The sequence below is a fragment of the Parastagonospora nodorum genome, assembly GCF_000146915.1.
Source record: "Parastagonospora nodorum SN15 chromosome Unknown scaffold_4, whole genome shotgun sequence".
In the NCBI taxonomy this organism is placed as follows: domain Eukaryota; kingdom Fungi; phylum Ascomycota; class Dothideomycetes; order Pleosporales; family Phaeosphaeriaceae; genus Parastagonospora; species Parastagonospora nodorum.
The window spans coordinates 1,352,580-1,363,498 of record NW_001884552.1 but is presented as its reverse complement, the minus strand read 5'-3'; the positions used below and the strand labels follow the sequence as shown (position 1 = coordinate 1,363,498).

Genomic DNA, 10,919 nt, shown 5'->3' with positions numbered 1-10,919 from the left:
AGCTCTACTCCCCTATCGAATAGCGAGAGAATGTCGAAGGTTGCGAATGCGACAGAGCACCAGTGCCTGAGCCGAATAGATCGAACCATATGTGAACTTCTGGTCGCTTCAGGATGGCAGAATCGCTACGAATTCTATCGTTCAGCGCAACGATGGGTGCGGGAAGTCTAATGTTGAACTCAATGTATGACACCAAGTCTTCCAGAATGGTTCGTGGAAGGTAACAAGCCACTCTGCTACCAAGTAGCACACTCGCACGTTGGGGTACACGTGGCAGTAGACCACCAGTTTCTTCGACGCCATATTTCTTCAGGAATAGCGCGACCCAGCGCGCAACCTGGCGTTTTCGGTGAGCGAGTGTCGGGAGCAATATACGTTCAATAAAAATCAGGAGTCTTTTTGAAGTGTGCGGTGTCGTGGACAAGTGTGTGAAGAACAGCTCGAATAGAACCAGATCGTCGTCGATGCCTGGATACCCGGGCAAGTCCAAGGTCTTTTCGGCATTAATCCATTCTTCCTCTGTGACCAACTTGTTTTCATTCAGATTGCCAGCTATTGGTATGAGTCCCTCTAAGGCTACCAAAATCTTCTCGGCCAGCTCCGGAGGACATGTCTCGAAGATACCAAGAAGTGCTTGAGCTGTGTTTACTCGCACGTCGCGATGGGAAGCTCGTTCGAGAAGGGTCAGAAGCACCGAGAGTGCAAAATTTTCGTCAACGAAGTCTGCTTGGAGGAGCAGCTGTGCCAGTGACTTGATTGTGGTGACTTTGACGAATGACTTGGCCGGGTTGTCCGCGTTCTCTCCTTCGCCGGTCACATCTTCCTTCCTTTCTTTCCTGGCAGGGATCTTCGCAATCACTGCCTCTGCAAAGCGTTCGCAAAATGTCTTCGCATCTGCATGCGAGAGCTTGCGCAGATAACTCAACTTCAACAGCTGACGGTGCCATGAGCTTGCTTTAGGTCTGCCAATAATTGTTTGCAGAGCCAAGTTTTGAGCTAAAGAGGGATTGTCGCTCTCGCTCAGACGAATCAGCAGAGTAAGAGCTAACTCTTGTACGGAGTGATCGTCATGTTCTTCGCGGTCTAGGGCCCACAGGTTGCTCATCATGTTCTTTGCCGACAGATGCATCAAAGCAGGAGGGATCGCATCGATGTGTCCCTTTATGTGCCGCACAGCATTAAACGTGTTCAGGGAGTCGCCCTGTAACAGCCATCGTCAAGATACAGACTCGGGAAGCGTGCATCCTCGGCAGATGGGAAAGGCTTTTGTAGAAGGCGGCCGTTGGGGGCTCCGTGCTTCATTTCAAGATAGAGCAGAGCGGCGAGCACACCTCCTTCGCCTATGTTACGCGAAGAGGCCCATAGCTGAGACTTATCCTCCTTATGTGCTGAGACTGTGGGTGAATATGCATCCAGCATTGATCTTGTCCATATCTGGGCTATTGATGGGGTTTTACCCATCATGAGAACGGATAGGTCCAGATAAGTCAGCTTTCCAAGATCGCGGTTAGGTCGGTTTGGCCGCCCAGCTTCGAAAGGATTCCACTCGCATGGGTGTTCAGGGTCCTCGACGTCCGGTATCAGAGGCCAGATAACGCCTTTGCGCTTCACCATCTCTTGATATGGCGGCCAGTATTTCTGGAGCTCAAATGGCGGCTTCTCCCGCCACCACCAGACGGCTTCGTCGTCATCCATACGACCTTGGCTCAAGGGTCCTCTAGCATGATTCCACGCCTTTTGGATGCGTCTGGTACGCTCATCGTCACTACAAGACTTGGGAATGTAAACTCGCAAGGCATATTGATAGCTCTCAACGAACATTCCCATGGCCTCCATAGATTCCTCGTCGTCGGCCAAAAGCTCAAGAGCAACAACTGGGTCTTGGAATACGACGGCTTCTGCGCGAGATGCGATGTACGGCGCGACATTCTCTAGATCAGGTGTATTGAGGATCCATGGATTCGTGAGATACTGGGCTGGTAAACCGCGCGGCAGAGGGTCCGGAAGTGCAAGAGTCGCGGGATGGACGGTCGCTCGCAGCGTCTTCCAGTACTCATTTCTAGCCTTGGCGAGGTTATCGAAAAACCTGTATATATACTTCGATGGCGTCGCTGGTTCAAAGTCAGATCTACCGTTACTCCGATGAGCTAGCCACCCCAGTGGGCCACATATACTGTTGGCCTCCAGTCTGACCGATTCGCGACGGTTCGCTTTCTTCTCCACAGCAAGTAGCATCTCTAGCGTATCTGCCCAAAGTATGTCGTACATCTCTTCGTCAGATGCGGAGAGGCACTTGCGCACTGACTCTGACTTCTTGATTCGCTCCGAAACAACCTGTTGAAACAAGTACAGCGTTCCTTCCCAGCTGTACGCCTGAAATGACGGTTCGCGTATAGCTAGGCAAGCTGTGTCGAACAGGCTCTGCAATGTGGCATTGCCAGAATATATCCTCGCACGTAACCAGGAATTTGTGAGGTTGGTAAGGTCATTAGGGATACCCGAAAGAAGGGTGACTACTTCGTCTGGATGGCCGTACCGTGGATAGAGCGCCGGAAGTACCTGTGGATCGCGGAGAAAGCGTTTTGTCCATTCCAGTGTGGACTGGTATACTTGCATATCACCACTGGCGACACCATAGTACAGGGAAGATTTGGCATAGAATGCACGTTGTTCAGGAGTCGATGCTTTCTCTGCCTTCTTCTTGCGCAGTTCGAGTTGCGCGGTTGCGAGGTTTCGTGCCTGTTCGTATTGCCCATTGCGTACCAGCAGGACGACGTGATATAAATCAGGATCCGAGGCATGTGTATTATAGGCGGGTCCGATGTCCGTGATTGTGTTTCCAGCAGTGATAGTGAAGAGGTCATCATCTCCCCTCGCTACGCGTAGCCGTGTGAACAGGTCGAGAGCTTCCTCTGGACTAAGCGTGTCGAGCAACTCGTCATAGAGACTTCCTTTAACTTTCTTGAGATCGTCGTCGCTATCCAGGTCCATTCTAGTCGACTCCGCAAAACACAGTCGCAACAATGCATATCGCCGGTGCCGTGGGATCCCATCCACGAATTCGTTCCACTCGTCAATGTCATCATGTGACGAGGTACCAAATACTGAATCTGAGCACAGCTTCTTGAGCTGCGCCTCAAACATTTCTGGCTCATGCGCCCAGCACTGAGCAACCAGATAATGTACGTCACCTTTGCTGATGCTGATCTCCTTACCTGCGGATGGATGCGTCTCCAGGTATAGGAGAGTGAGATCGACAATTTCTCGGACGGTGCACCACTCAAGTTTCTTCTTGAGAGCGCGCGAAAGGAGAGGTCGAACCAAGTCGTTGATGAAGATATCGTCGCTGAGCAATTTCTCTGTGCTAGCACTCAACTTCCGCAGTAGATCCAGAGCGAAATTCATGGAGGCAGAGAAGCCTTGCATGGTGCCCAAGTCTTGTGGGTAGATGGTAAGCAGGCTTTGAAACTTCTTTTGGTCGATCCCGGGTCTTGTCTTGTCGTTCAACGCCCGAAGTTGTTCCCTCCTTATGATTTCGGGGTGGTACTGCACCAGGTGTTTGTGCCTAACAGGCTTCCACCGTCCTTTCAGATCACCAGAAACGATTCTCTCTACCAATTCCTCTGTGCAGCTTGGAATTAGACGTTGATAGTGTCTCCCAAGCGGTCGACCGTCCGTCGACTTCACTGGTACATCCGGAAAGACATGTGGTTGCAGTCCCATGAACAGTTCAGTCATAAACCTTCTCTTATCGGTGATGTCTTCTCCCCTCGCACATCTCGAGAGAGCTTTGCAAGTGTTGCGTACCTCGGCAACGGACAAATTGTTGAGCAGGTTCAGTAAACCCGGTACACCACCCAGCTGATTCGACAAGTCCTTCCATCGCGATGAGCAGAAGGCTTTGCCAAGGTGTGTGATGGAAATCTCTCTCACAAGGATCGAGAAGGTCTGTTGCAGTCCCGACTGAATGGCAGACGGTGATTTGGTGACGCCGAGCCATGTCGAAAAAATGGGAGAAGGCGCAACAGATCCACGTGAAATGGCGTCAAGTATTTGAAGCGTACAAAGTTTCTCTGCTACGTCATGTTGGATCCCCTTGAAGTAATCCCGCAGCTGAGCGGGTGTGCATCGCCGTATGCGACGGGTATCGAGAGTAGTCGCCATGCCGAGCGATGTGACAAGGCGATGGTGATGAGTGCCTGAGCTGTAAGCACTTCATCTTTATGGCAAACATGTTCTATACCGCCATCCCCAGGCAGTCGCGGTAGCCACCCGGTAGTGGATGACGTGGGGCGAATGAGGTGAAGCGGATGTTAGGCGGGCTGCATGAGTGGGGAACATTTTGACTAGGACGAGGGCGCAGCTTCTTCAATACAGTGAGTGACGTCTGGTGCCGCCCTTCGTAGCAGCAATACAATCGCGCGTATACGAACCAATGGTAATACAACAAGTCAATTCTGTGACATTGATCTACTGATTCACAGGCGTACCCTTCTTTTTCAACAGTTTCCTTTTTCTCTTCCTCTCTTCCGCACTTGCTTCAAGAGATTTCTCGCCGCTATTGGTGACACCGCTTCCTTCTCCATGTCCCTCACCGTCGACCAGCCCGCTGATCGCCTTTGCGACACCTAAACTAATGCCCTTTTCTCCGAATCGTCCTGTTCCGATCTTCGACCCGGAGCTGCGTGTACGTGTTCAAAGCTTGCTCTGCTAGGGCTTCTGTTCTTATCGTTGACAGGCGTCTTTGGGGTCGAAGGGTGGGAATGCTCGGTGCCGGCTACTTCGTCAGACGACCACCAGCCCTCAGGACGTGAGGTTGAGGTTTGATTCGTGAGCTGAGATGCGTCAAGCGATGGTGCTGGCGATTGGTTTACATTTGTGGGAGAGCGGAGGGTGATCTTGGGGCGCGAGGCAGGACTTTGTGATGATGGTCGCCTGTGATCGCTAGCTGATGCGTTAGCTGACCTCAGCTGTGGCAGGCGCGAAGTCTTCGGAGAGGGCGTATGCAAGCTGGCCGCATCCTCTAGAGCGCCATCGGTGTAGGGTGATCTCCTCGTTGTCTGTGAGACCTTCTTGACGCGAAGCGCGGCAGGGCTGGAAGAACTTTCGCCCTCTTCGTCTTGGGGACTGGATGTGTCTTCCGGGCTAGGCAGAAGGCCACGGAAGCGTGCAGGAGACTGCCATCGATCTCGCTTCGCCGGATCAGCGCCTGCGTGTTGTTCCAGGGCCTCGAAGACATGTGGGAAAACAAGTTCGTTGACTGACTGTGCCCACAAGAAGTCGAGATGTTCGTAATGCGGGATCTCCTTTGCCACCGTATGGCTAGGTAGCTCCTTGAGCATTATATTGATGTCGACTAGACTGTCAGAGCCGCCATAGACCAGCACAATTGGCGTCTTGATGTTCTTTGTGGGAAACTTGGCGACTTTGTAGTACTTGGAGCGATTTGACATGACAGGATTGGGCGCTTCGTCATCGTACATCTGGAAGACGCCATTGCGGATGATCTGGAACCAATGTACAACACTCTTCGTTGACGTGAACGAGTAGAGATGCGGGTACGCGGCAAGCTTTTGGTGCGGCGAGATATTGGTTGCATGCCACCCAAACAGAAAGCGTAGCGAGGTGTCGATAAGGCGAACGAAAATGGGTGGGTAAAGGATCGACTGCCACATGGTGGCAGATGGTAGAATCGCCTTGCGTCCGAATGCGAGGTAAAGAATGTCGGGCGACGCCTTGACGAACGAGTCGACGGTTCCAGACGCGACGCCCTTGGGTGACATTGCTGGTGCCAGTGCAATGAAGACGTCCACCTTGTCATTCAACGTCGGGTGTATTGAAAGAGTCGCAAATGCTTGCGCAGTGCCCTGGGAGAAGCCAATGTACGACAGCGACGGCTGATGGGTGGTCTCGAGGATGTAGGCGATCGAGTCGGGGATGTCGTGGAAAGCGAACTGGTCCATGCTGAAGTTCCAGAAGGCACTCGATGTCGGTGCAGTGTGTACGCTCTTCTTGGAGTACTTGTTTCCGCGGTTGTTGCCGAGCCACACGTCGTAGCCCCTCTCGACCAGCTCGAACGGCAGGCATCGTTCGCGTTCCGTTAGACACACCCAGACTTCGCTGTTCATCATCAGACCGTGATGCAGGTACACGACCTTCTTCTTGACGCCTCCTTCTCGACCACTATTCACCCGCGTTCCCTCTTCCCCTGACTTCCATCCCAGTCGGTGTAGGCCCAGGAGGTAGCCATCCCCTGTCTGCACGATGTGCTCTTCGCAGTAGTAGCCATACAGCTCACACAGCTCGGTGAAGTCGCTGGCGTTGGCAATGGCACTCCATACGCCCTTTTTGCGTTGGCGGGATCGCTTCGAGGACGGCGACGATAGCTGGTTCCATATGCGGCGCGTGAGGCGGTAGCAGAGATTGATGATGGGCGTAGGCAGGGCAAGGGTGATGACGGCGATAAAGGACTCGAGGCCGATAAGGATCATGGACAACACCAGCGCCACATATTCGCGGATATGCAGGCGCGAGAGAAAGGGGATGTGGAGCGCCATGGTGGCTCGAGTGTTGGTGAAGGAGTTCAGAGGTGCGGTGGACGAAGGATAATTTCAAACCAGGGCCGAGGTTATCATGCAGTCCAGCTATCCATGTTCCCCAACGGATGCGCACCGGAAAGGGTTGAAGTGCAGATTCTCAACATCAGGAGGAATGCGAATCATGATGCTTGCGCTTGGGGCTGTGGAGAAACGGGCCATGACGTCCTGGCATGTGATAGCGTGGAGGCTACAATCAGCCATCAGCGATCGGAGGTTTGAAGCGAAATTCGCCGATGCACTTTTGCCCAGCTCAATCCACCAGCGAGCGCGCCTTCCTCAGTTGATCATTGATCACACCGTCAACATGCCTCAGTCATGTAAAGACATCCGTATGCTGTCACACACCTGTGATCACGTGCCCAGACTAACGGGTAGTAGGAGCCGCGCTGGCATTCTGCCTGCAGAACAGCGACTGCATCATGGTGGAGCGGAATAGCCCCGGCGAATGTCTGCGCCCACCACTCAAATACACCCTCCCGACACAGTGCCAACAGCTGCAGAAGGGCTATGCAGAGTGCAAGAAAGGCATGATCGATATGCGCAAGCGATTCCGTGGCAACCGACCCATCGCCGTCCAAGGGCAGCTCGAGACGGGCGCATTCGGGCAAGGAAGATCGATGGAGGACGAGAAGGCAGGAACTATAGAGGAGAAGGGTTACATGCTGTATGCAGGTCGGCCAACGAAAGATGTACCAGAGACCAAGGGAGACGAAGATCCAGAGAACAAGGAATTGGACCGGTTGAGGAAAGAATGAGGTCGTCACCACATTGTACATATAACGAGCAGACGATATCGGAGTTCAGCGGCATGCTTCGGCGTTCAGGACAAACGAGTAGAGGCATCAATTCCCCTCTGTATACTACACACCATGAAGTTGTACAACAGCGCACTCGAGGCACATTCGAAGTACCTTCGCATCAACGTCCCGGCTTTCGCGTGCAATTGCTTCTATACGGCCGCACAGTCCGCATGGCAGAGGTAGGCTGTGTATGTGTGACAAAGTGTTGATGAATAGCAACCTCATCTTACGCCGAATACTTGACTGCAATAGAAGCTCCAGTGGCTTTGCAAGTACTTCGTGTCTGATTCGCAACCCATGAACACATCTGGAGCGTGGGGCTTAGCGTGGATGCAATCGATGCCGAATCAGGAAAGAACCATGGCCAAGACATCTGGCAGGGCTGAACTCCGCCGCATCTCACACGGCCTCTCGGCATTCTGTATAGCTCATTCTGACTGGACAATTTATAGCCACAAATGGCAATAAAGATGCAGGACCCCTTGCTTTGTTCAACGGGATCCTCCCGTGGACAACCGATCGCACGCTGTTTCGCCTATTTTCACACTTCTTGCTCAGCTTTGCCCAAGTTGGCTGGTATACCATAACGTCTACTCAACCAGGTGAGAACAAGGCACCACGACAGTGCTGGGAGTGCCTCAAACGTCGGCTAGTGTGTGACCGTACGCTACCTCACTGCAGAAAGTGCCAGAACCTTGGGAAAGATTGCCTTGGCTACGAAGAACAGAAGCCACTGCAATGGGTTCAGCCCGGAAAGGTAACATCGCGGAGAAGGAAGAATGACAGCGCACCAACAGTGTATGCAATACCACTTCGAGAAGTTTCCAGAAGCAATTCGCCAGAAGCAGAAACAAGGGTACAATATCCTCCAGCCAAATTACCCCCAAGTGACGTCGTTGCCAGGTCGCTACCAAAGCAGCAGTTCTTCGCGCCATGGATATCAACGGTCGAAGAGAAGTGGGGCTACCTCGCTGAAATTCACGAAGAGAAGGTGTCCAGCGAATATGCCTTCATGGATGCATCATCGCGTGGTATTCTCGATACCATCTTTGCCATTGGTGGTAGAAGCCAGCTTGAGAGGATCGTGCAAAATGGACTGCATGAGAAAGCCGCATATATGATGAGTGCCAAGTCTCAACCGCTCAAACGCCTCGAACGCATCCTTCGCATCATGGAGTCATTCGACATACCGGACTACAAGTACCTCGTCAGTGATACCAATGTGGTAGTTCAAGCTGTCAACTATTGTACGTCTTTCACACTGGCAAGTAGTCATCATGCTTATCATACTATCAACGTAACAGATAATACGAGGATATATCCAATGGTCAAGGCATCAGGAGAACTCGCCCCGAACCCAGCCTTGATACAGTTTCCACTAGCGGCACTCCACATGCTCCCCCCTGCAGTACACCACACTGTGGTATGCTTGTCGCTCAATCATTTCATTCACACCCTCCAAGTTGGAACCAACAAACACGTGACTATCTCAACTCGATCGGAAATACACCAGCATCGAAGGTGCTGCAATACGGTCGCTCAGTCAATATGTCGGAAAGGACAAGACAAGATGCAGCGACCTAGCGATATCAAGTATTCTCATGTTCCTTGGCCATGGAGGTCAGTAACATCTTCGGGGCGAATCCGTTCTGCTGATAACGATATTCCCTGTAGCTTCAGAATCCACTCATTGCAAACTGGCGCAGCCACGCAAGCGGACTAAATCAACTTATCCATCTCCGCGGCGGAATACGAAGCCTGATGAAACAGTCTCCATATCTCACGCCCACCTTGGCCATCTTCATGCTGTGCGTGAACCACCGCTGCAAGAATCATCATCAATACTAACTCCAGCCCCAGCATCGTCACACTAGCAAACACCTGTTCCCCCTCCCGGGATCAAATTTCTCTCAGCGGCAGCCCCGCCCAAGACCTCACCGATATCGAATCAATCTACTCCATCCTCTTCCCCTACACGCTCTGCCCACCCACCATCTATCTCACCATCATTCGCATAAACCACCTCCGCGCCGAGACCTCGTCTCTATTCCCCAACGCATCCCACTTCCTCACCGCCCACGACTTACTCTCCCTCATCGAATCCTTCAGTCCCGAAGACTGGGCCCAACCCGGCCCGCACTTCGATGAATGGATGCTCATTGGCCGTACATATCAATCTGCCGCCGCGCTGTATTGCACCATGGCCTTGCAATCCCTCACCATCCTCCCCTCCACGCTCGAAATGAACGCCATGCGCTCCGTCCACGGCACGCAGCTCCTCGCGAACCTACACCAAGCGCCCAAGACACCCCGCCTCACGTGCTTCGTCATGTGGCCGCTGACAATCGCCGGCGTGGAAGCGGGGTATCGCGATGCAGGCACGCGGTATTGGATTGCTGCGAGGCTGGATCAGTTGGCGCGGTTGCTTGGAACAAGTGGGCCATTGAAGAGTCTAGCGGTATTGAGGCGGTACTGGGAGAATAGGGAGAGGGGGTGGGAAGTGTGTTTCGATAAACCGTATGTTTTTATTGTGTGAACAAGCGACGCATGGATTGGCTGCTGATAGTTGGAGCAGGCAATGTACGCTTGTGCCATGGATGGGATGCTGATGGCAAGCTCATGATGAGGTCGTGAGGCTCGAAGTATTGAGTTACTGTGAAAAGGCGTTTGTATTTCGGCAGCTTCACATTACATATATTTGTTAAGAACACACTTATGTTCTGAATGTCTGAATGTTCTTTGCACGACATCATGCCTCAGCCTCGAAAAACAAAAACGTGCCCATGTTGTAAAATGCATTTACAACACAGCTGGCGATTCTCATAACCTAATAAATATTAGAAGACCAAAAAACATGTTCACCATAAGTTGAAAATGGCAAAAATACAACAACCAGATTGATTTAGCCGAGGTTCGAACTCGGGACCTTTCGCGCACGCAGTCGATGACTTGTGAGGCGAACGTGATAACCAACTACACCACCAAACCTGCTGTTGATGGAAGATCTCGAAAGTGCATACAATATATATCTACTATTTAGAGTAATGTGGAGGTCGTGGCGCTAACGTTGGTTAGCGCGTGTCATAGCGCGGCAAGGGCCGGGAGACTCCGCTGTCAGTGGCACTTGGCTGGCTAGTACGCGTCCATGCGACTACCACAACGCTGAAATCACCATAGGAGAGGAAGATGATAAGGCTCACTATCCCGATGTGCAATACAGATCGATGTTTGTAGCGGGCTTCCTCCGAGAGCAGCCTTACCTTGGATGCTCAATAAGAGTGACCGAGTGTCCACCTCAGGCTCGCGTACCGCGCCCGATTGATCTCTCCTCGACATATTCATTCGTTTTCGCGAATCGTCCGTATCTGCTTGCATTTCCAGATCCCCTTCGTATGATACGCACCACAAGCGTACCCAGCCTGGGTTCCGCCCCTGCGATTCCACCGATGTATGATATGGCAAGGTTGTTAGTTTTAGCACAATACACTGGGTTCGAGCCCGGTAACTAAGCCTACACTGG

The 10,919-nt window shown here is 52.3% G+C and overlaps 5 protein-coding genes and 1 non-coding gene across 6 annotated transcripts; 3 read left to right on the top strand and 3 right to left on the bottom strand.

The window, feature by feature from the left end:
* Positions 1-4: 4 nt before the first annotated feature.
* Positions 5-4,164, bottom strand: SNOG_03215 (hypothetical protein; the record flags this gene model as incomplete). The annotated part of the gene is made up of 4 exons (XM_001793740.1): positions 5-996; positions 1,230-2,365; positions 2,537-3,546; positions 3,808-4,164. 4 exons carry the CDS (start codon positions 4,162-4,164, stop codon positions 5-7), a joined length of 3,495 nt encoding a protein of 1,164 aa, XP_001793792.1.
* A 278-nt stretch (positions 4,165-4,442) lies between these two features.
* Positions 4,443-6,557, bottom strand: SNOG_03213 (hypothetical protein; the record flags this gene model as incomplete). The annotated part of the gene is made up of 1 exon (XM_001793739.1): positions 4,443-6,557. The coding sequence occupies one exon, from the start codon at positions 6,555-6,557 to the stop codon at positions 4,629-4,631; it is 1,929 nt and encodes a 642-aa protein (XP_001793791.1). The 3' UTR covers positions 4,443-4,628.
* A 346-nt stretch (positions 6,558-6,903) lies between these two features.
* Positions 6,904-7,354, top strand: SNOG_03212 (hypothetical protein; the record flags this gene model as incomplete). Its single annotated transcript, XM_001793738.1, has 2 exons — positions 6,904-6,928; positions 6,978-7,354. 2 exons carry the CDS (start codon positions 6,904-6,906, stop codon positions 7,352-7,354), a joined length of 402 nt encoding a protein of 133 aa, XP_001793790.1.
* Positions 7,355-7,468: 114 nt separating this feature from the next.
* Positions 7,469-7,700, top strand: SNOG_03211 (hypothetical protein; the record flags this gene model as incomplete). Its single annotated transcript, XM_001793737.1, has 2 exons — positions 7,469-7,578; positions 7,652-7,700. The coding sequence occupies 2 exons, from the start codon at positions 7,469-7,471 to the stop codon at positions 7,698-7,700; spliced, it is 159 nt and encodes a 52-aa protein (XP_001793789.1).
* A 478-nt stretch (positions 7,701-8,178) lies between these two features.
* Positions 8,179-9,883, top strand: SNOG_03210 (hypothetical protein; the record flags this gene model as incomplete). Its single annotated transcript, XM_001793736.1, has 4 exons — positions 8,179-8,255; positions 8,303-8,650; positions 9,314-9,777; positions 9,813-9,883. The coding sequence occupies 4 exons, from the start codon at positions 8,179-8,181 to the stop codon at positions 9,881-9,883; spliced, it is 960 nt and encodes a 319-aa protein (XP_001793788.1).
* Positions 9,884-10,297: 414 nt separating this feature from the next.
* SNOG_16708 lies at positions 10,298-10,387 on the bottom strand. Its single transcript is given in 2 exon segments — positions 10,298-10,333; positions 10,350-10,387. It is a non-coding gene; the product is annotated as a tRNA-Val (tRNA).
* Positions 10,388-10,919: the final 532 nt, after the last annotated feature.